Source organism: Heterocephalus glaber, unplaced genomic scaffold (genome assembly GCF_053883595.1).
Source record: "Heterocephalus glaber isolate CG9 unplaced genomic scaffold, H.glaber_assembly_v1.0 deba00001479, whole genome shotgun sequence".
Taxonomy (NCBI): domain Eukaryota; kingdom Metazoa; phylum Chordata; class Mammalia; order Rodentia; family Bathyergidae; genus Heterocephalus; species Heterocephalus glaber.
In genome coordinates, this window is record NW_028258316.1 from 22,461,712 (window position 1) to 22,487,322 (window position 25,611).

Below are 25,611 nucleotides of genomic sequence, written 5' to 3' on the forward strand. Positions count from 1 at the left end.
TTACCAATACAGTATGGTCCTGTGCCACATATGTGAAAATTAAATCTACCAGTTAATGGGCCTGCTGTGTTCCCTTTGGTACTTTTCTGAGTGCCATTTTCAAAATAGATGTATTTGTTTTTGTTTCTGTTTTTTGTAAGTAACAGATTTTATTGACATTTATTTGGGCCAATGCAACCATTTTGGGGTTTGGGTTTTATTTTTTTGTTTTTTAATTTTTGGTACTGGGAATTGAACTCAGGACCTTATGCTTGCCAGGCAGGAGCAGTGCCACTGAGCTAAATCCCCGGCCTTTTTTTTTTTTTTTTAAGCAAAACTTTTATTGGTACCTTTTAGATATATACAGTGATAACACTCAATATAGGAAATTTGCACCTATACATGGTATACCCTGTCTCTTTCCTTTTTCCCATTCTGCCCCTCCCCTTGACCCCCTTCCCTATACACAAAAGCTTGGTTTGCATTTTTTCCTTTTATTTTCACTTTTCATGTCCTTTCCTTCCTTTCCCCCTCCCCCACCTTTGTTGCCCTTCCCATTTGAACATTGTCTTCCCATTTCCCCATATCTATCATGCCTTCAAAATAGATGTAAAGCTTGTCCTAAGGAGGACTTTAACAATGTTCACAGCCACTGTTCCCTAAAGGAGTTCAACAGTTCCTTAAGTGACTGGTTTAATTTTTCTGGTGAATTTTCTTTTTTTCTGTTTACCCTAAAGTGACATTGAACCCTGTGTTACTCATCAGCAGTTTGTTTTTGCATTTGCTTCTGTACCGTCGTAGCTTCCTTCTTGTTTGTTTGTTTGAAATGCTGAGGATTGAACCCAGAATCTTTGCATTCAGCTATATCCCCAGTCCCTTTTAAAATGTTTTAATTTTGAGTCAGCATCTTGCTAAGCCATTAAGTTGCCCAGGCTGGGCTTGAACTTGGGAATCTTCCTGCCTCAGCCTCCCATAACTTACACTTTTAAAGTAGAAGATATTCTTATACCAATGACTCACCACTGCAATCACCCAGTAGTGAACTTATTCAGTGTCATGTGGTCATGTCCTCAGTTCATTTAATTCCCCTAAAGCAATAACAAAACTTATTTCTCCCCCTAAAAGATTGTGAGCCTTTTTGATTGAAGAGGACTAATTCTGAGAGTCCTCAATAGCAGCTGTCAGGTTAAGACTCACAGTCTTTCCATTATAGCACTCTATTTGTTCAGCTGTCTTTCCCAGGTCTGTTGATGTAAAACCAGCTCCTCATCAGAGCTCTTAAGGCCTCGAATCCTGAATTCTTATCTATTTCTTTATCCTCAGTACCTGATATACTTCTGCATATTTAACTTATTGACTTTCCTGGTTCCCTCTGTCTTCCTGTTTCCTGTCCCCCCTGCTTAGTCCTACTCTTGGTTTCTTTTTTGCATTTTTTAGACTTAGAACACCTAGTCAACCTATCTATATCATTTGCTTCTCATCACAAATCTTACCTCCTTGGGGAGTCTTTATCTAAATAATCTCTCTCCCTAATACTTTATCTCATTAGCCAGTCAAGAGGCAGTATTGCATAATGGTTAAGGACAGGGTCTGGAGCTGGTTTGCATCCTGGCTTTACTATTAACAACTACCTCTATAACCTTAGGCAAGTAACTTAGCCTATCTATATGTCTATTTTCTTGTTATAATGAAGATGAACATGACACCATTTTTTAAATCTTCATTGTGAGGATTACATGAATTTTGTTTAAAGTACATATTAAGTATTAAAGGAATGTTATCTGTGATTATCAGACAATGGTAAATCACAGTGTTAAGATACTATTCTTTGTTCTTATAGTCTTGTGGTTAAGATAATAATTTCACAAGTAATAGAAAAAATACAATAAATATTGTTATGGGAGAATATTATAAAAGTGTACAATTAGATATACCTGTTATAATTAAATAGCTCAAGGGCCAGGAATTTAGCTCAGTGTTTCTGCTGCCTGCGCCGCAAGGGTAAGGACCTGAGTTAGATCCCCGGTACCAAAAAAAAAAAAACAAAGAAAAAGAAAAAAGAAAAAAAATTAAATAGCTCATTGTTTTAATGTTATTTGACAAAAAGTTGACTTTAGGGTCGGGGATTTAGCTCAGTGGCACTGTGCCTGCCTTGCAAGCACAAGGTCCTGAGTTCTATCCCCAGTACCGCAAAAAAAAAGTTGGCCTTAGCTAAACTGCTGTCTAATATCTATAGAAGATGTAATGGGTTGAGAGTGACTCATATGGGAAGGGTGCTGTTTTAGATGAGTGAAGTTAGGGAAGGTCTTTCTAATATGATGACATCTGCATAGAGCCTTGAAGGATGTGAGGATGTAAGTCATATAGAACTCATAAAGAACAGCATGTGCAAGATCCCTAAGATGGAATTGTGTTTGATGTGTTCAAGTATCAAAAATGGGTGAATGTGATTGGAATAGGAAAACAAAGAATGCTGTAAATGATAGGGGCAGAAATGAGGTACCAGGTAATTCAAAGCTCAACTTTTTCATTAAGATGGGAAACCATTGGGAAATTTTGAATAGAGCAGCAAGATTATATTATTCACTGTTTTAACAGAATCATTCTTGTTGCTGTGTTAAGCATAAACCATCATAGAAAGACTGTTCTCAGAGTACAGATGAGAAATGGTGGTGTTCTTGGTGAAGGTGTGGCACTGGAAGTGGTGATTATGTATATATTTTGAAGGATTTACTGATACATTGGTTAGGTGTGGGTTATGATGAGAAAGGGGTTATCAAGAATGCCTTTTGGCTTTTGGATCTGAGCCTCTGGTAAAATGTAGGTACCCTAACTGACATAGAGTGAGGAAAAAGATTTGAGGCAGACATTGGAGGTAGGGCAAGACTCAAGCTTTTGTTTTAGACATGTTAAGTTTGAGATACTTGTTGAAATCCAAGTGGGGGATATTGAATAGACAGGAGATAAGTCTGGATTTGGGGGAAGAATTCCAGGATATAATTTGCTAACCATCAGCATATATGTTGGTAATTAAAGCCATTGGATGGGATGGCATTACCTAGAAAATATTTATAAAGAGAAAATTGGTATCAACTGAAAACTCTCAAACCTGCATACTAAAAAGTTTCTTGTTACAATACAGAAGTAGTTCATAATAATGTTTTCTCTCTCTTTTTGTTTTTTTTTGGTATCGGGGATCAAACTCAGGACTTTATGCTTGAGAGGCAGGTAGCGGCACCACTGAGCTAAATCCCCGGCCCACAATAGTATTCTCTTGTAATCCATCACTTCCAAGTAAATAAAAAGGTTAAATATTCCCTGTGGTGATAAGATTTTGCTATTATTAAACATTATGTAGTCAGTGTCCTGAATAGGCAGTTGGTCTTGCTTTTTAGTTACCGGAAAGAATCCTCAACAGACACTATCCTAAAACACAGGTAACAAAATAAAGTGGACCACCTCAAAATTTTGTGCATCAACTGGGTGTGGTGGTGCACATCTGCAGTCTGGCACTCTGGGAGGCTGAGGCAGAGTGATGGCAAAGTCAAGCCCAGCCTGAGCAACTTGCAAGACCCTATCTCAAAAATTAAAAACATAAAGAAAGAAATAAAAAGAGCTAGGGATATAAGTTAGTGGGAAGGCCCTGGGTTCAGTGCCCATACCAACAACAACAACAACAACAACAAATTGTGCATCAAAGAACACTATCAACAGTGAAAAAAGCAACCAAAAATTCCAAAATCTATAGAACCCCTACAACTAAACAAAAGTTATCTAATTAAAAATAGGCAAAGGAGTTAAATAGACATTTCTACAAAGAAAATAATCTAAAAGCTAGTAAGTGTATGAAAAAAAATGATCAATATCTAATTGTACGGCAAAGTGTATCTTTCTTCATAAAGCCAGTGACTTTTGTCTGTTGTTCACTGCTGAGTTCACAGTGCTTAGAAGAGTGCCCTGTAAATATTTGTTGAAACAGTAGAACATCCTATGGTTGAACCTCTTCTAGTTTTTTTCTACAGAACTCTTCAGAAGTAGATCGTGATTCACAGGGAAAAATGGTTGATCCATTTGACTCTCTTACTTCCATTCGTATGCTTTATAACAGTTACCTCGTGTGATCAGTTAATTCTTATTGTAGCTTCCTATTTTAGTATTGTGTCATTTATGTATGCTATGAAATAGGTTACATGTTTGAGTGGTTTTTGTTTTCCAGATATTGTTCTAAGACATGGCATGGATATTGAAACATAAATATTTTACACGTTAAGTAATTATTTAACCTACTGTAAACTTTTTTCCAGATATTTTCTAAATTTGGCACGGTCTTGAAGATTATCACCTTTACAAAGAATAATCAATTTCAAGCACTGCTTCAGTATGCTGACCCAGTGAATGCACATTATGCCAAAATGGTAAGTAATATTTTTTCAGTTTTCAGTAGTTAATCATTTACTTTAGTATACCTAGAGGAAGCCATCATAGTTAAGTGTACTTTTTTTTCTTTAATTGTGGTAAAATGTACACAACACTGTATTTACTATTTTAACCATTTTTCTAAGCTAAAAGTTAGTACTTTCTTTATAGGAAATGATTTCAAATCTGCCACCTCTGAGATCTGAGAGACTTACTCCTTTTGTCATATTTAGAATCTAGAGTTGAACACAGTATTACTGATGTAATCTAGGAATGTAGCTTTTTACCCTTTGTCCTTCATTTATTTCAATCAAGTCAGCCAAATAATTGACTTCACTTCTTTTGGTGAAGACATTAAGTGTTAAGAAATTTGCTGCTCTCAATTCATGTTGTCTTTTTTTGGGTGCATGAATACTTGACTCATCTATTGAAATTTAATTGTCTTGTATCAGTTTCTGAATCATTTCTAATTTCTGCTCAAAGATAGAAACCAAAGTTTATCATACTTTCATGTGCTGTGCAGTATTGGCACTCAGGAATATAGCCTTTATGTTTGCTGTACCTTCTACATGCATATGTTATAGTGTACCATTATGATGGCATATTTGTCAGTGACTATTATAAGTCAGTTTCTCATATAGTTACCGTATTTGTATGTGCTTTGGTTTCTGGTATCTATTTTTATAAATTCAAGTATCGAAAGAAGATATAATCAGCCACAAATAGCCCATTTGTAAATTTTTATTCTTGCAAAGAGAGAGATGACTGATCTTTGGTCACAACTGACCTCAAATTTCCCTCAGTTTTCTTTATTCATAGTTTTACAAGATAAATTGACAGAAGAAAAAAAGAAGCTGTAGATGATGATTTTATATATTGTGGCTCTGACAAATACCATTTACAGAAGCTTTGTTTTATCCCAACCTGTATAAACTATACTGAAGTGAATTAAGTAAGACAAAATGTGAAGTTAACATATCTTTAAATATTTGCTAAAGCTTAAAGAGGCGGAATGACCATAATGATAGCTTAGTATTTCTATAATACTATATAATAGTTGTACAGCCTTTTACATTTCTTCACTCGTTTGATCCTACCATAGATAAGAGAGATGTTATTATCCTTATTTTACAGATGAAAACTGAGACAGCTTTTCTTTTTTCCTCAGACCTTTTTCTCCTAGGTCTTTGTCTTTAAGTTCTGTGCTTTCTGCTTTATACCTCATTGCCACTCTGTGTCAAAGCAAAGGCTGTTTGATTTATGAGTGTTGTCTTGCCAAAACATCAGTCCCTTTCTCACATGCTTTAGGCTCTGGATGGCCAGAATATCTATAATGCATGCTGTACTCTGCGTATTGACTTCTCCAAGCTCACCAGCCTTAATGTGAAATATAATAATGACAAAAGCAGAGACTTCACTCGCTTAGACCTTCCTTCTGGTGATGGCCAGCCATCTCTTGAACCCCCTATGGCTGCTGCTTTTGGTGAGTAGTTCCTTTTTGGGTCACAAAACAAGTTTTCTGAAGTAGTAAGTTTCATTTATTAATCCATGAAAGTCAACCCCTCTCCCCTGTGGGTTCTCTCACGATTTCTAAAGGATAGCAAGAATCATGGAATAAAATGTATCCATTAATTAAATTTTAATATGAGGGAATTCTCTTAGTTGACAAAACAAGTAGATGTTGGAAATAGAGTTACACATTTATTTTCTAACATTAATATTACTCATAAGCCACACAACTATTTGCTTCAAATTAGTAGTCTTAAATGTAACATTGATTTAAATGTTAGCTTATTGTCAACAGGATTTTGACATAAGTGCTCCCAAGAAAAATATTTTTCTCTTCTTAAATAGTGGTATTTTAAATCAATAGCCCAAATTAGTCATATGTTCTTCTTTTATTCAGAGAGTTTTTTTAAAAAAATCTTGGTTTACCTTTAAGCATTGGAACTTCTGTCTTTACCTTATGTTAAGTTGCATTTTGCATTAATAAAAATACAGCATTTTAATACCCTCAGAGAGCTTCCCTCTTTTAAAGTAAACTTTTTAAGAGGCTGACGGTGCATGTAATTCAGTGGTAGAGAACTTGCCTAGCATGTGTGATGCCCTGGGATTGGTCTGTCATCTTCATCATCAACCTAATCATCATGTAAACCTTTGTATAAAGGAAAAGGCAATGGATGATGGCCCAGTTTGGATACATCATTGGGTTAATATATTCTAATTTTGATCTTATAGCTCTCAAAGTGTAATTTATTTTGATGAACAGTTAAACTTTAATACTTTCTGATTTATTTTCCTTTCTCCAGTTTTATCTTTCCTAAATAACACGAGAATTTTGCTAATTTGAGACCTTAAGTAGTGTTTAGTCCATCTTCTTCTATAGGCCAAAAAATTAAAGAGTGAAGACAACAAAGTGGTTATCCAAGGTTTTATAGAAAATAGTTTGTAACTCTATTTTAAAGTAAAAGTTTTTTTGATATTTATATTCCGATTTGGCAGAGCCAAATATTTTTATCATTACCATTTCAATAACAAACGATAGAAATGGGGGCAATATATTTTGGCAATTCATGTTTGCCAAAATGTAGCTATCAAATATGGAGCTGCATTTATTCCAATAGTTGAATATACACTCTTGGAGTAATTAATGTTCTGTATAATGGGAAGAGGACATTTAAAATATATGGCTAAGAATTTTGATTTCTGCACATAAAAATCAGAATGTTCAAATCTTTTTATTGTGTTAATAGATCGTTAGTCATTGCAAAATAATGTCTTCATCCTAAAATTAGTGATTCATCAGAGAAAGATACTTTTTATGATTGTGTGAAAGTTTCTCTACTTTGCTTCTGATATTTGACACAGTTCATTATTGCCTTCCTTTTTTCTCTTGGCTTCTGAAACACCATGCTTTCCTTACTTTCTTCCTACATCAGTAGCTATTCTTTAAGTTTTAGGGCTCAGTCATAGGCATTCTGTCCCTGACTTTAGTGATTTATATTATACCTATAGGACAGCTTATATATAAAACAGATAAATGTATTTTTAAAGACCCATAGCACTACCACTCAGGTTAAGAAATAAACTGCTTATGCATACTGAAGAAGCACCCTTTGTACTCCTCTTCATGGATTATTTTTCTACTCACTGTGCCCCAAGATAAACCCCCAAATTTGATTATTGTTCTACATTTGGTTTTTCCTGTTTTGTTTTTGTTCTTTTAAATTATATATTATGTGGTCCTAAATGCTAGTTTAAATTTTTTACATTTATATTCAGAAATTCACATAAATGGAATCATGCTATTTTTCTTTTGTGACTTATTTCTTTCATGTTAGACTTTTGTGATTTATCTATAACCATACATGGATCTGTGGCTCATTCATTTTCAATAAAACAAAGTAAATATTATCCCATTGGATGAATATACCAGTTTATTATTAATAGACATTGGGGTTGTATTTGAGGTAATTTTGAACAATGCTGCTATGAACAAATTTCTATAAATTTTCTTTAGGGAACTGTTTTAGTCAGGGTTTTGGTTAATAATTTACTACAGGGGCCAGGGATTTAGCTCAGTGGTTCTGGCGCCTGCCTCGCAAGCGCAAGGTCCCGAGTTCAATCCCCGGTAACAAAAGAAAAAAAAAAAGAAATAATTTACTACAGGACACATAGTTTATTGGATTATTTTATGATAATTACCCAAAAAGTCAAATGCAAAGGAGTGCAAGAGATTAACCGCACACTAGGGGCCCAAGGAATCCAGCCGAGGACCTGGATCCCAGCAGTTTCTCACACAAGTCCAGCTAAAGGCTTAGAGTTCAAGGCAATGTCCTCCACAAGTCCAGCCAGTGGCTTAGAGCCCCGGCAATGTCTCATACTTGTCCGTATTGAGGATCTGCACCTGGAAGGCCCGAAGGCCAGGGGTCGAAGCCAGAAAATCTGCCCCAGTGAGATGAAGAATCAGTACCACCAAGCTGAGGGATCCCTGTTGGAGCCAGGAAGTGATGCTTACGGTGAAGATCAGAGCTCTCCTGAGGAAAACAGCAGCCATTTCCAGCAATAGCGAGGCCCTGAGCTCCTCCTCCAACGAGAACAGCCTAGTTTGCATCAGGAAACTATCCTCAGCAAGCTTCTAGAAGATCAATAGGCCACAATCTTCCCCTCCAGTTCTCTTTTTATGGCTATTGGTAACAATCTTCAGGTGGATCCTCCACACCCAGACCACATTGATTCAGTTCAGCTGAGTGTTACAAGTTGATCATTAGTAAATCCACCACAGGAACATACATAGGAAATGAATTAATAAGTTACAGAGCATGTATTTCTTCAGTTTTATTACATAATGCCATATTGTTTTGAAAGAGATTTTACTAATTTATGCAAGATATGCTAATTCTTAGCAATCTCATGTGTTTGTAAGAGTAACAGCATTAAAATTTTTGCTTGTATTTTTCTGATTATTACTAAAGTTGAATTATTAACCATCCCCTCATGTATAAATTTTCTCAACCCCCAACATTATAAACCAAAAAAATTCCACTATTTGAAAAGGATTTTTGTTTGTTTTTGAGACAAGGTCTCACTGTGTAGTCCAGGCTGGCCTCGAACTCGTGACAGTTCTCCTACCTCAGCCTCCCAAGTGCTGGGATTACAGGTGTATACCACCATGCCCAGCTTCTGAAAGATATTTTCAAGAAAACCAAAGGGCAGCCTCTCAGATTTGAAGAGAAGTATTTGTGTCTGCCACAGTGCACATGCCTGTAACCCTAGCTATTCTGGAGGCTGAAGGAGTTTCGGAAGTTCAAAGCCAGCCTGAGCAATTTAGCAAAGTGTGGATCAACACACTTTGGCTTCAATAACAAGAAAGGGGGCGGGACAGAGAGGCAGGAAGAGAGAGAAGAAAGGAAGGAGGAAGGAAGAAAAGAAAGGCAACTCGTTTATCAGACAGATTGGCTATATCAAGAATATATGGGTCAGGGATTTAGCTCAGTGGTTTCACCGCCTGCAGCACAAGTGCAAGGACCTGAGTTCAATCCCCACCCCCCCAAATATATATATGAAGAACTTACAACTTAATTATAAGGCAACAAAGAACTGAATTAAAATTTGAATAGATACTTTGCAAAAAATTGTGTATAAATTACAATAAGTACATAAAAAATGCTCAACACTAGTCTCAGGGAAATGTACTTGTATGATATTATTATCATTACATATCTATTAGAATAGTTCAAATTAAAAAGATTCTACTCAAGGATATGGATTGCCTTTCACTCCTATACTCTGTTGATTGAAATGTAAAATGATAACACCACTTTGGAAAAGAATTTGGTATTTTCTTAAAAAGTTAAATGTGTAACATACAACATGACCCAACCCTTCCTCAACCCCCAATCCCAGAGAAAGGAGAATGTGTTCACACAGACACTTCTATACAAATGTTCAATGCAGCTTTTCTCGTAATAGCCAAAATCTAGAAATATTCTCTTAACAAGTGAATGAATGAAAATGTGGGCTTTCTGTGTAATCAAATACTGTTCAGCAAAATGAATAAACTAATGATAAGGGCAAAAGGATTATACTGAATGAATTAATCCAGACAGAAAAGAATACCTCTTATATATGTGTGGTTAAGTTTAATTGTGTCAACTTGATTGGCTTGGGAGCTGTCAGATTAGTAAAGCACAGTTCTGAGTATGTCTTGGTGGGTCATGGAGGCTTGACCCCTCCTCTCTGGTGCTTTTGTCTTGCTCTGCTTCCTGGGTGCTGTGAACTAAGCATCTTTTCTCTACTTGCCCTTTCACCATGTATTTCTGTCTTGGAGCCAGCCAACCATGCATGGACTGACTCCCTAAAAACCATGAGCCAAATTAAACTCCTTTAAGTTGATGGGTGTAAGGTGCTGTGTCTCAGCACTAGGAAAGCTAACTAATACACCATGATTGCTCTTGAAGTTTCTATTTGTCCAAAAGTGTGCCTGTTTTTCACTCTTTTATATGGTTATACAAATAAACAGATTTCATTTTGGCAGATTTGTACATTCACATACCATGCTTTGGTCTTTTTCACTCCTCCATCACCTCCCATCAAAAATGTCTTTATTTTGTCATCAATTTTTAAAGATGGTTATGCTTTATAGAGTTCTTGATTGACAGATTTTATCAGTATATTAAAGATACCATGACATGATATTCTGGTTTTCATTGTTGCTCTTAAAAAGTCAGCTGTCAACCTTGCTATTTCTTTTTTCTGGCCACTCTTTGTGTATTTCTCTTATTTTTTGTGTCATAGTTTCTTTATGATATATTTATTTTTATTTGTTCTGCTTTGGTCATCTTTGGGCTTTTTGATTTGGTGGAGTATTATCCTTAGTTCTAGAAATTATCCCTTCATATATTTCCCTTCCTATGATTTTTCTTCTTTCTTTCTGGAACTTTGACCTGACCTCTTACTTCTTACTCTCTCATTTCATTGTCTCTGACTTCTTTTCTTATTTCCTATTACCTTTCTGAGGTATATTCTGAATAATTTTTTAAGCGCTTTCAGTTCATTAATGGCCCCTTCAACTTTATGTTATTAAATCTGCCCAGTGGTTTCAGATTTTAGCAATTGTGATTTTTATCTCTAAAAGCTTTACTAGGTTGACTTTTAAAAAGTGTCCCTGACAGGTATGTTTTTGGACTTTTCTCTAATTTCTTGAAACATAGTACATAAACCTTTACCTGCTAAATTGAGTATCTAAAAATCTTTGGGGGGGGAGTTGTCTTCCTGTTTTGAGACAAAGTCTCACTATATTGCCTAGGCTGACCTCAAACTCTGGCTCCAGCAGTCCTGCCTCATCCTTATGAATAGCTGGACCTTTAGCTGAATGCCATCATGCCCAGCTTGTCTTTCTGTTTAGATGTTTCTGCCCCCTTTTTTGGGTGGGAGGTAAATTTTTCATTTTATCTGGAGAATTAATTATGAGAATTCTTTGAGGCTTATCATCAAGGCAGTATGTTCTTGCAGAAACTGCTTTGTCTCCAGATTAAAGGCTCTCTGGGATCATTTCAACATAAATTCATAGATTGATTAGTTTTCTTTTAGGTTCTCCAAAAAAAAGGTGAATTTTGGCTGGAAATTTGCATATAAACTTCTGTTTGGTTAGTCCCAGGCAGAACGTGAATTTAAGATGCTCCTGCCTTAGTCTCCCTTAGTATAGAATTACTGGCATGGCTGCTTATTTATCATCTTGTCCAATCCCAGTTTTTTAAAGAAAATTTTGTACTCTTTAATCTGACATATTTTGTAATAAGATTGGCCGGTGTTAGCTAGTCTGCTACTATATCTCAGAATTTTTTGCCCAGAAATGAAAAGATCTTTAATGCCACTTTATTATTTAATTGAATCTAATAATTGTACATATTTATGGGGTGTAATATAATACATTAAATAAAGTATAATAATCAAATCGGAACAATTGTCATTTCTTTGAGTTGGCAAAAAAAATTTTTTTTTTTTTTTTTTTTTTTGGTATCAGGTATCGAGCTTGGGACCTTGCACTTGCAAGGCAGGTGGCAGAACCACTGAGCTAAATCCCTGGCCCCAAAATTTTTTACTTAATTTTAATTGTGTTTGTCATAGTGCATGTTCCTTTCAGTATTTTAAATGGCTCTGTTTTGTCTAGTAAGTCACCATAATTTATTTAATCTCTTTAAACTAGTTTCTTTGGAATTTTCCAAAGCATGCAATAAACTGATTTCCTAGGTAAAATGTTATTGTGTTAATTTGTATTCTCTTGACTGCTAGCATTTTCCAAATGTAGAATATCTATTCTTAGTCGTGGACATAGTGAGCCATTTTTTAAAGATATGTGTAATCTCTTCATAAAAATAGAGAAACTAGGCTGTTGTCTAACTGGTTACGTTGCAGATTATGTTTCTATGTCTGCTTATTTGGGGAATGGAGATTTATTTCTTTTGTCAAATTTTAACAAATGTTCTTAGTAATCATATCATACTTGGAAATAGTTATTTAGAATTTAATTTTGATATTTGTTTGCTAGTTCTTTTGTCTCTATTAAATGTTCTGTGATGGTTATCTCAAAAATTTTCCTTATTTTTCTAAACTTTACTCCTCCTGTTCTGTCTCATCTCCTTTGATATCTATCTGTATTTGTCACTGTGCTGTGTTTAAAAACTACTCCCCCTGGGCTGGGGATTTAGCTCAGTGGTTTCACCGCCTGCTGCGTAAGCGCAAGGACCCGAGTTTGATCCCCGGTACCAAAAAAAAAACCAAACTACTCCCCCACCCATAAATCAGTGGTTTATGACAATTAGTGCTTATTTTTCCTCACATGCCTTGTCAGAGCTGAAAATGAGCTATGGCAGCCCTCTTCTACGTGTTCTTTTGATAGAGGGCCCAGGCTGAAGGTGGCATTCTTGTGACAGAAAGAGAGCACTGGTGTAAACCCGTAATGCTTCTTAAAGCTTCTGTGGCATCTATCATTTCTGTATTTATTCCTTGCAAAAACATGACATAATCAAACTCAGTGTGTTTTAAATAGCAATGTATGGTTTTTCCTCCAAAAGGTGCTGCTGGTCACATAACTGGCCAAAGTTGTATGCAAGGGACAAGTAAATACTTGGCAACAGTAATATAATCTACTGATTTTTCCTTATGTTTAGCTAATTAAACACTTTGTTAAGTCCTCCTTTTAATGCCCTAAATATAGTTCTTTCTGTTGTAAAAATGAATCATTTTAGGGCTGAGAATTTATCTCAGAGGCACTGTGCTTGTCTCTGAAGCACAAGGCCCTGAGTTCGATCCCCAGTACCCCCCCAAAAGTATCATTTTACCAATGGTCTGTATATGTTTAGCAAGGATAGAGATTCTTGTTTGTTCAGTACTAAAAGAATGCTTAGCTTAGAAAAAAAGAAGAATGCTTAGCTCATAATATGTTTTTCATAACATGCTTTCAATATGTATTTGTTGAATGGATTTCACTCTTCTTATTTCATTCTGTTGATCTTTTTTTTTTTTTCTGCTCAGGTATAGGTCTTTCTGCATCAGTTCACTTGGTGTGCAGCAGCTCTGGGACTAGGTTGGCTGCAGGGGGCAGGAGGCAGCTTGGGGACTTCAGGTCCCAACACACTGTCTCTGCACTGGCTGGGGTCTGGCCAGCCGCAGAGCAGTGTAGGATACCCAGCTGCCCACCTGGAGGCCAGCACCCTTGCTCCACATCAGGTGGAATCCCTGCCCACCCCACCCTCGGGCCACAGCTAGGGAGGTGAGGTTCAGAGCCCTGCAGGTGAAGAGGCCTGGGCCCCAGGATGCCCTGCTGCCAGCCCCTGGCCCTGGTTCAGATTGGAGGCTCCAAGGCCATAGGGCGGGGCCAGTCTGATGATCATTTTTGATGCCTTTTCTTAATATCAATTCTCTGATAGTTGTATCTTTGCAGTCTCTTATGACTATATTTTTCTTGAATTATGAATTAAATTATGTGAAATACTTTAATGAAAAGAATGAAAGTATATGAGCTTTTAACACCTAGAAAATATAGCCTATAAATATGTTCATCTCCTGTCATTAAAGAAACAAAACTACTGGCCATGGTGGTGCACACCTGTAATTCCAGCCCTCCAAGGAGGTTGAGCAGGAGGATCGAGAATTTGAGCCCTGCCTGGGCAACTTAGTGAGACCCTGTCTCAAAATTTTAAAAAAATTTAAAAAGGGCTGACATACGGTTCCTCAGTGCAAAAGCCCTGGGTTCCATCCCCAGTACCACAAAAACAAAACAAACAAAACAACCACAACTCTGCCTTTGACTTTTGCATTCTCAATTTCTCTAAAACATTTGTCTCCTCTTTATTTCTTATTCTCTGTGGCTCTGGGTCCTGAGGTAATATAATTTACTCCTTATGTGCTATAGACATTCCGGATATTTGTCTGTCTTCTCCTATTGCCTAAGTATCTGATACCCGCAGGCTCTGTCTTTAGCTTTCTTTCTGTCTTTATTTTCTTTTTTCTGTTAAATACCCTTTTTCATGAAGCTCTCATTCAAATGGCTTTCATCTCTATTTGAAGACAGATGATTACAAATCTGTGTTTGGTCATAATAATTGGAGTTTGCCCCTTTGTTTCCATTTGTGTTTCCATTTGAGTGTTTCACAGTCACTTCAAACTTGACAGGACCCAAACGAAGATCATTCTTTTCCTACTAGAGCTGACTCCTTTACTGGAACCAACTCCTGTTTTTTATTTTGTTTTATTTTTTTCTATTTGTTTTTATGACAGTTACTAGCTTCTTAAAAGAAAGATAAGGCCAGAATTTGCTTAGCATCTAAAACACACTAAGCACTCTGCTTTTCAGTTACATAATGTCTAGCTCAAGCTTTCCCTTACTGCCAGAGAAACCTCCAACCTGTCATAACAAATCCTCTGTGACTCCTTAGTGTACTTACCATACATTTTTGTTTACACCACTAAGTGATGTTCAGGATATGAATCTCCTTATTTTGTTACATTTCAGAGACAAGAATGGTATCTCATATTTGTTTTTTTCAGCACAGTACCCCGTAGGTACTGTATGATTTAATAAGATTGAATAAATATTTGATAACTTTTCATGTAGAAAGTACTCTAAATAAGAGTTAGAATCTCAGCCTAGTGCAAATTTAGTTTACAGCTAATCTGTACTCTTACTCCTTGAACCCAGTTGAAGGGGATTAACCTGGGGAAGTGGCAGAGCACATGTTGAACAAATATTTATTCCCTAACAATTCTGTTTATATATAATGTACTCTCACATAATTTTTATATTTCTTTGGTATAGAGGGTAGTAGTTATTTTAGCTCTTTTTCTCTTCCTTCCCCATTAGGTGCACCAGGTATAATATCTTCACCATACACAGGGGCTGCTGGATTTGCCCCAGCCATTGGATTTCCTCAAGCTACAGGTGAATCTTTTAAAGTTGAATTTGAAATGATTTTTAAATGAAGTTCTTTATTTTCTAGGAACTTACAAGTTGAAAAATTAAAAAATGTTAAGGATTTACAATAGAAGCATCTAGAAATATCAACCAGAGTGACTTGTGTGGTACACAGCTTCCTTATATTTACAAATAATTATCTGTGGCTCCAGTGTGAGCTCCAGTAATTCCATTATGTATTCTGCATCACTTACACTTGCCATTGGAACAGATAACTGTAGATTGACAACTTTAACCATAGTCAAGTTGTTACATAAGAAGTACGTGCTGCTTCTGTCTTGCTGATAGGCTTCTTGATTAATATGTGTGTCATCAGTACCTTTGAGATAAGTCAGCACACAGTATGCAGTCAGTCAGTGTCTGATTTAATAAATGTATACTGTTAACTTCTTTAGAAAATCTGCCATTGATGTACTCAGATTACTATACAAGGATATGCATAGCATTTATATCAAGGGATATATATATATATTTTTCTTTAATGGAAATAAGAGATGGGAATTAATACTTAAATAACTCACACTTTTCTATATAGTAAACAAAATGTGGGCTGGGCATTTAGCTCAGTGGTTCCAGGGCCTGCCTCGCAAGCACAAGGTCCCGAGTTAGAGCACTGGTACCAAAAACAACAGCAACAACAAAAAAAACTATAGTAAACAAAATGAATTTGATTATAACTTAAGAAAAAGAAAAGACTTTATGGTTTTATCTCTGTAAAGAAAACACTGAGGTTAGTGAGTAGGGGAATGGGATACTTTGAAGCTGACTTTATATGTTATGTTTCCAGCTCCCAGCTAATTCATAAATGTAGCTGATTTAAAATTACAACATAGCTGCTTTCTGGCAATAACCTTTATACCGTAACATTCTAACCTGGGAATTTTAACTACTCTGTCCAGTAGAGAAGATAGTTAAAAGGAAAGATTGATATGAAGGTTGAGTTTTAAGTCTTAGGTTAGTATTTTGGGGTTTTTAAATATATCAATATATTTTAAGTGACTATTCTGCATATAGTATTAATTTGAAACTCCTCATAATTTAATTAGTAGACATGTTCAAGTAGTAATATGTTTTCCCTCATTTTAGGTATCTCTCTTAAACACTATATTTATAAAACACAATAATAGATATGTAGAAAGATAAAAAGTGTGAGTAAAGAGGCTCCTCCCTTGATAAGACCTTTAAGGTCTACAAGATGCTACACACATACACACACACACGCGCGCGCGCACTTGTGTGCACGCACACACACACAGTCCTAAACTGTGCTCCTAGCTGATATATAGCAGATCTACCAACCATACCAGCAGTTGCAGGGTTGGGTTGGAAAGGAATGGGAATAAGAGTCATGTAAAAAGGGCTATTGGATATAGATTTCACGGAAAAAGTATTCAAGCTGAGAATGTGATCTGCACAGTTTTTAAAAATTCAGCAGTGCAGATGATGGTAGTAATGGTTTTCTGAGATTATCAAGCAGAATAGGCTGAATATAAAACATATTGCAGTTTAATTGCGTGATACATAAGTGGTCAGACATAAAAATGTTGAATTTAAAGAATCAGTAAGGAGCCGGGGATTTAGCTCAGTGGTTCTGCTGCCTGCTTTGCAAGCGCAAGTTCCCAAGTTTGATCCCCGGTACCAAAAAAAAAAGAAATCAGTAAATTAAGGAACATACATTAGAACATAAAACTTTATTTTCCATAAACTAGAGATTTTACCTTAGGTAATTTTAAAGCTGAGACACAAATAGTGGGACTTCTGGGAAAATGTGCTTTTAAGTATAGTGTCAATATTACAGTACTGTAGAACTTACAGTAATTACAGTATATCTACAGGAGAGCTCTGAAAAATTTCTGCTACAAAAGAATGTTGAATTCTGTAAATCTTACTAATCATAATAATATTTACATAGCAATTTACAGAATTACAAAATTTTTTCCCATATAAACTGCCAGGTAGCACTACCCAGTACACACATTTGTGACTTCTGCTGAAAATACATTATCTCATTTTATGGTAGAAGGCAGTGTGGAAATTACATCCACTTAATTGAAAGATGCTAAAGTGTATCTATACAGGATAGAGAGAATGCTTGTAGTTGCTAGACCCTCTGAGACACCTAACAGCCTTTTTTGAAAATCAGTGAGTCCAGTTACTCTAGAAGGTATAGTATAAATAATAAGAGTACTGTATAAACGATAATGTCAACAGATAAGGAAATCTGCTTCTGGACTGACTCAAGGGGCAGAAACTGGTGCTCTATGTACTTCTGTAGCCTTGACACATTTTCTTCTATATGTTTGCTCTGTCTTCATTTTTTTCTTATCAAGTGTTAAAATCCTCTAAATAAATAGAATGTGAACTGCTTTTGATGTTTTTAAAAGGTCTGTCAGTCCCAGCTGTTCCTGGAGCCCTTGGTCCGCTTACACTCACCTCCTCTGCTATCACTGGAAGAATGGCCATTCCTGGGGCGAGTGGTGTACCAGGAAATTCTGTTCTACTTGTCACCAATCTCAATCCTGATGTGAGTTGAGTATTACATGTTGTCTTTCAGGACAAGGTATAGTGGTTTCTGATGTAGGATTGTATTCAAATTAAAATTCTGAAGTTTGTTTTAGGATTTTTATTAAAATTCATTACTACAATAAATAGATTTTTTTTGTTTTTAATTAATTCTATTGGTACATTTTAGGTGTACAATATAATGACATTCATCATTGGAAATTTGTAACTTTACATAGTCTATCTTGGTTCTTATTTTTCCCCCTTCCCCTGCCCTCCCTTCAACCCCTCCACCCCTCCCTATTTACAAAGACTTTGTTTCCATTTTTTCATTTTCTCATATTAATTCCATTCCCATCTTTTCTTTCCCCTACCCCTGCCACTTCCCCTTTGCCCCTTTTCTTCCTATTTCACATTATCTATTATACCTTTTAGTCCTTATTTACACTGTCAGTTTCTCACACCAGAGAAACTATTTGGTATTTACACATGTGTGTCCTATTTATTACACTTGAGTATCGCCTCAATGTGCATCCATTTAACTATAAATGTCTTCAGTTTCTCATTCTTTATTGCTGAGTAGTACTCCATTTTATTATTTTTTTCTTAAATGCTTTTATTGGTACATTTTAGGTATACAATACAGTTACATTCATCTTTGGGTGCTTGTACCTGAACATGATATATCTTGCTTATTTTTTCCCCACTACCTACCCTTCACCTCCTCCACCCTTCCCTATTTACATAGACTTCGTTTCCATTTCTTTTCTTTTCTCATAATTTTTCCTTTCCCTTCTTTCCTTTCCCCTTTTCCTCCCACCACCCCTCCCCTTTGAACCTTTTCTTCCTATTTCAAATTATCAATTAACCATTTTATTTTAAAAACCCACATCTTCTTTATCCAGTGTCCAGTTGATGGGCAACTGGGCTGTTAAAAGATGGGTTTTCTTGTTTTGTTTCTTTTCTTTTTTGGTACCGGGGATCGAACTCAGGTTCTTGACCTTTCGAGGCAGGCGGCGGAACCACTGAGCTAAATCCCCGGCCCTAAAAGATATTTTAAATACAATCCATTGTCTTTATTGCATTATAAATAAATCTATTTTAAAAATTTACTTGTTCAACATTTCTATTTTGTATTATCCTTTTCAAACAGCTTATCACGCCACATGGACTTTTTATCCTGTTTGGTAAGTTCATTTTTATAATTGTCAATGCTATCTGTAAATATGAATTGAGCAGATTTGATTCAATTAGTGATATTTATTGATTACCTCTGTATGCCAAGTAGTGTGTTTGACACTGAGGATAGACAAGGAATAAGATTTAGTAAGTAATTACAATAAAGTTTTATAATGACAGCAATAAAGGCTGTAATGGGAGCATAAAGCAGGGGGTGATAACCTGAGGAAATTAGTAGAAATGCTAAGTTGACTTGTGAAAATTGAGGAAGAGTCAAGCAGGCAGAAAGGGACAATAAATGTCTTTTCACAGGTATTAGAGAGAGGGGGCAGGGGGTAGATAAATTGATTTCCTACTACATGGAAGTGAAGGAAGCTCAGTGGAGCAATCTCCCTAGCCCCCTTTAATTTTATTTTGAGTCAGGGTCTTGCTAAGTTGCTCAGGCTTGGCCTCAGCCTCCCAAGTAGTTAGGATTACAGGCATGCATCAGTCACACCCAGGTGGTGGTAGATATTTTTTAAACAGCATTTTTGAAGTATAATTTACAAGCATATAATTCACTGTCCAATACCACACCATCACTACAGTCCAATTTTAGAACTTTTCCATCATCCCATAGAAATCCTTCATTAAAAAGAAAGAAAATCCTTATGCTCATATGCAATCACTGTAAAAGTTTTAAATAATAATGCATTTAAGTAATTCTTAATACTCATGTATTAATAATACATTTTTATTTAACTCTTATAGTCAAAGCATGTCTTTCTAAAAATAAATTTTCTGCTCATTTATAAAACACACTGCCCATATCTTAAGAATAAATTATAGGCTGGGGATATAGCTCTGGTTTCTCCGCCTGCTGCGCAAGCGTAATCCCCAGTACCAAAAAAAAAAAAGAAAAGAAAAGAATAAATTATATGTTTAGTTTTAAAAATGTCTACCTCAGCCGGGCACAGTGGCACATGCCTGTAATCCCAGCACTCTGGGAGCCTGAGGCAGGAGGATCACGAATATGAGCCAAGCCTAAGCAACTTAGTGAATCCTTGTCTCAAAAAATAAAAAGGGCTGGGAGGTATCTCAGTGCAGAGGCACTGGGTTCAATCCCCACTGCCACAGGAAAAAACAAAAGCAAAAAGAAAAACCAGAATGTCTACTTCAGGAACTTGTCCTTTCTGAGAAGGGCAGCAAATTTGAAATAGTTGTCTTTTTGTTTTAAATTTTAAAAGTACTGTTTTTCTCTAGATTCATTCCATTAGATGCATGCCCACAAGATAAGGACCTCTCCTTTGCGTGCCTTGAAGGTTTTTTTTTCTTTTTATTTTAATCTTAAAAAGATCTCATTTATTTAAGCTTGGTATTTCTATTTTTTAAAGGAAAAAGGAGGAGCTTGTTGAGATGCAGAGGCAGGAGGATCAATTGAGCCCAAAAGTTCAAGGCCACCTGGGCAACAAAGAGAAAGCTCAACTAAAAAATCAAGAGGAAAAATGAGAATGTGATGAATATGAAGAGGGAGAGGGAAGAGAGGGAGGAAAAGGAGAAGAGTGGGGGGAGAAGAGCAGGGTCTGCCTAGATTCCTCTCTATAGGTTAATTTATGATTATCAATATTTGTTAAAAACAATGTGTTTTCATGAAAATTGACTAGTACTTTTTAAATTTAGTAATTGAATGAATTTGAACCTTTGAAAGTACTTTTATTTTTAAACATTAAAAATTTGTAATAGTTTGACATGTACGGTGTTAACATGGTTCATGAATTTAATTTGTTTTATGATTTTTTTTTTCATTTTACTGGTACATTTTAGATACACATTGTGATAACATTCATCATAGGGAAATTGTGCCTGTACACGATGTACCTTGATTCTTTTTTTTTTGTTTCCCCTCCCCTCCCTTCATCCCCTCTTCCCCTCCTTATTTACAAATGCTTTGTTTCCATTTTTTCCCTTCTGTTCTCTTTTTTCTCTTTTCTCTTCCTTTCCACTCTTCCCTCTCCCTTGTTCTCTTTCCCATTTGAACATTTTCTTCCTTTTTCCCAATACCTGTTAAACATTTTGGTCCTTAATTATACTTTCTGTTTCTCACAACAGAGAAACAGTGTGATATTTAAAAATATGTGTTCGATTTATTTCACTTAAGAATGCAGTCTCAGGGCTGGGGATTTAGCTCAGTGGCACCATGACTGCCTTGCAAGAGCAAGGTCCTGAGTTTGATGCCCGGTATGGGGGGGGGGGGCGGGGAGAATGTGATCTCAAGGTGCATTCATATACCTATGAATGCCTTAAGTTTATCCTTCTTTATAGCAGAATAGTATTCCATTATATAAACATCCACATCTTTATCCATTCATTGGTTGATGGGCATTTGGGCTGTTTTCAAGATTTAGCGATTACAAATTGTGCTACTATAACGTGAGTGTACATATGTTGCTGTGGTATGGTGCTTTTAACTTTCAGAAGGATTCCAAAAAAGGGAATAGCTGGGTCAAATAGAACCTCTAACTCTAGTATTTTGAGGAATCTCTGTACTGATTTCCACTGTGGTTGCACCAGCCTGTACTCCCACCAGCTGTGAAGAAGAGTTCCTTTTTCCCCAGAGCCTTGCTAGCATTTGTTATTGGTTGATTTCTTGTTAGCAGCCATTCTTTCTGGGGTGAGATGAAATCTCAGTGCTGTTTTATTTTGCATCTCTCAAATGACTAGTGACGTGGAACATTTTTTCATATATTTATTTGCTCCTTGTACTTCTTTGTCTGAGAAGTGTCTATTTCAGATGCCCATTTTTAGATTGGGTCTTTAAATGTAGAAGTCTGATATTTCTGAGTTCTTTTATCTATTCTAGATGTTAGCCTTTGTCTGAGGAACAGCTGGCAAAAATTTTTTCCCATTCTGTGAATTGTTTCTTCACAGTGTTGGTAGTTTCTTTTGCTGTGCAAAAGGTCTTTTCATAAGATGAGATCCCGTTTGTTGATTCTTTGTATTATTTCCTGTGCAGTTGGGGTTTTTTCCCATAAATTCTTTGCCTACACTTACATCTTCAAGAGTTCTACCTATTCTACCTCCCAGTAGATTTAGGGTTTCTGTTTTAATATTTAGTTCTTTGATCCATTTCGATTTTAATTTAGCATATGGTGAGAGATATGGGTCTAGGTTCAATCTTTGGCATTTGGAAAGCCAGTTTTTCCAGCATCATTTATTAAAGAGGCTATCTTTCTTCCAGTGGAGGTGTTTGACCCCTTTGTCAAAGATGGCTGAAGGTGGCTGAGTGTTTGGAGTTGTTTCTATTATCTTCTGATCTGTTCATTTATCCTCAGGTCTGTTTTTTTGACAGTACCATGCTGGGGTTTTTTGTTTTATTTTGTTTTTAATCATAGTAGCTTTGTAGTATAATTTCAAGTCAGGGATTGTGATGCCCCCTGCCATGCCTTTATTGCCCAGAATTGCTTTTGCTATTCTGGGACTCTTCTGGTTCCAAATAAATTTTAGGATTTTTTTCTCTAATTCTGCGAGGTATGCTGTTGGTATTTTTATTGAGATTGCATTAAATCTGTATAACAGTTTTAGAAGTATGGCCATTTTTACTGTTGGTCTATGCTACCCAAGGACAAAAGATACCTTTCCATTTTCCTATAGCCTTTTGATCTGTTTTTTCAGACTACTGTAAGTACTAAAGGTCTTTTACTTTCTTCATTAGATTGATTCCTAAGTATTTAATTTTTCCTGATGCTATTATGAAGGGTGTAGTTTCCTTAATTTCCTTCTTGGTGAGTTTGTTATTTGTGTACAGGAATGCTATTGATTTTTGAGAGTTGATTTTGTATCCAGCTATGCTGCTGAATTTGGTTATCACATCTAGAAGTCTTCTGGTGAAGTTTTTGGGGTTTTCTATGTAGAGTATCATGTCATCTGCACATAATGATAATTTAACTTCTTCCTTTTCTGTCCTTATTCCTTTTATTTCTTTCTCTTGTTTAATTGCTCTGGCTAATATTTCCAGAACTATATTGAATAGGAGAGGTGATAGTGGACATCCTTGTGTTGTTCCTGATTTTAGAGTGAAAGTTTTCAGTTTTTGACTATTTAGTATAATGTTGGCTGTTGGTTTGTCATAGATAGCTTTTATCAGATTGAGATAAAGACCTTCTATTCCAATTTTCTAATAGGGTTTTTATCATGAATGAGTGTTGGGCTTTGTCAAATGCTTTTTCTGTGTATATTGAGATGATCATGTAGGTTGTTGATATGGTTTATTACATTTATTGATTTGCATATATTTAACCACCCCTGCATCCCTGGGATGAATTCTTCTTGGTCATGGTGTGTAATCTTCTTGATGATTTGCTGAATTCTGTTTGCCAGTATCTTAATGAGCATTTTGGTATCTATGTTAACTAGGGAGATTAGCCTGCAAAGTTCTCTTTTTTGGTTGGATCCTTCTCTGGTTTGGGTACCAGGTTAATGCTTGCTTCCAGGAATGAATTTGAGAGTATTGCTTCCCTTTCAGTTTCATTAAAGAGTTTGATGAGTAGTGGCATTAGATCTTCTCTAAATTTCTTGTAGAATTCAGCAGTGAATCCATCAGGACTTGGGCTTTTCTTTGTTGATAGGTTTTTAATTATATTCAATTTAATTGACTGATATTGGGTTATTTTGGATTTTTATGTCTTCTTGATTCAGCTTTGGTAATTCGTATGTACCTAGGAATCTGTCTATTTCTTCTGTGTTATCCATCTTATTTGAATATAGGTTTTCAAGGTATTTATGATCTGGATTTCTGCAGGATCTTTTGTGATTTCATCCTTTTCATTCTTAATTGCACGGATTTGAGTCTTTTTCCCTTTTTTTGTTAAAGGTTGGCTAAGTGCTTGTATTTTTCAAAGAACTAACTCTTCGATTCATTGATTCTTTGTATTGTTCTCTTAGTCTTGTTTGCATTAATTTCTACTCTGATCTTTATAATTTCTTCCCTCATATGAGCTTTGGGCTTCACTTCTTGTTCTTTTTCTAGAATTTTAAGGTTCAACATTAGGTTGTTTATTTGAGCACACATTATTATGTAGGAATTCACTGCTATAAATTTCTCTCATAGGGCAACTTTCATTGAGTCCCATAAGTTTCTGTATGTTGTATTGGCACTATCATTTAATTGTAGAAACTGTCTAATTTCTTCTTTAATTTCATCTGTGACCCATCGGTTGATCTGGAGGGTGTTATTTAATTTCCATGTGTTTCTGTATTTTTTGTGGTTTCTTTCCATTGATTTCCAATTTCATTGCACTATGGCCCAATAACACGCATGGGATAATTTCAGTTTCTTTGGATTTACTTAAGCATGTTCTATGAGCTAGTATTTGATCTGTTTTGGAGAATGTCCCATGTGCAGCTGAGAAGAATCTGTATTTTGATATCGTAGGGTAGAACACACTGTAGACATATACTAAGTCCATTTATTCAGAGGGTTGGTTCAGTTCTGATATTTCTTTGTTGATTTCTTAGTTGATCTATTTGTGACAGTGGGATATTGAGGTCTCATTATAACTGTGTTAGTGCTTTTCCATTAATATTTGTTTTATATAGTTGGGTGTACCAGTATTTGGTGCATATATATTTATGATTGTTATCTCTTTATATGGGAGTGTTCCCTTAACAAGTATGTAGTAATTGCCTTTGTCTTTCTTTGTCAGTCTTGGCCTGAAATCCACTTTGTCTGCAAATAGAATAGCTATCCCAGCTTTTTTCCAGGGTCCTGTCAAATGAAGTATTGCTTTCTATCCTTTGATTTTTCAGTCTGTGAATTTCTTTTTGAGTTAAATGTGTTTCTTGTATATAGCATATTGTTGGGTCTTGTTTCTTGATCCATTCTGCCAGTGTGTTTCTTTTGATTGATAAATTGAGACCATTTACTTTGGCGGTTATAACTGATATGTATTAATTTATCTTTGTTATATTATTTTCCTGTTGTTAGTTCCCTTTCTTTCTCTTCTGTTTAGTTGCTTGCTTTACTTGGTAGATTCTTTCTATTGGTGTTCATGGAATTGTAGCCTTCTTTGTCTCTTTATGGAATATCCCGAAGGTTCTGTAGTCTTTCTCTTACTGCCTTACAAAGGATGATAATGATACCTTAGTATCAATGACAACATAAACTGCAATATATGAGGAGTAAAATGAGAAGATACTATTCCCATTTTAGAACATTCTGCTTACAACTCTCTATAGATTTAAAACTTCTAAATATAATGTTTTCATGCTGGTTATGTAAATAGATCAGTATTAGATGAAAGCTTTATTTTCTTTCCACGCCCCAGTGAATCATTTTGCCTATATTCTAGAATAGGGGACCCATTTTGGAGAGCCACTGGTATAGAAAAATTGAGTACAGTAATATAATTAGGAGGTTGTTGGGATAGTCCATACTGGAAATGGTAGTGATTGATATGATAGTGGTGAGTATAGGGAGAAATAGAGAAATGTGTGATGTATTTGGGTTATGGAATCAGTAGATGCTGGTGATTGATTAAATATAAGAGTTTAAGAAAAGGGAAATTGAAAGATGACTCCCAGGT

At 35.8% G+C, this 25,611-nt stretch overlaps 1 protein-coding gene across 6 annotated transcripts in view; it reads left to right on the plus strand.

Annotated features, from left to right (window-relative positions):
• Ptbp3 (polypyrimidine tract binding protein 3) overlaps positions 1-25,611 on the plus strand; it is a 119,790-nt gene that overhangs the window by 83,189 nt on the left and 10,990 nt on the right. For all 6 annotated transcript variants that reach the window (XM_087183357.1, XM_087183358.1, XM_021262243.2 and 3 more), the window contains 5 exons: positions 4,284-4,394; positions 5,704-5,878; positions 15,260-15,337; positions 17,755-17,894; positions 19,026-19,059. In XM_087183357.1, coding sequence (XP_087039483.1) covers positions 4,284-4,394; positions 5,704-5,878; positions 15,260-15,337; positions 17,755-17,894; positions 19,026-19,059 — 538 coding nt within the window. The remainder of the gene's footprint in view (positions 1-4,283; positions 4,395-5,703; positions 5,879-15,259; positions 15,338-17,754; positions 17,895-19,025; positions 19,060-25,611) is intronic.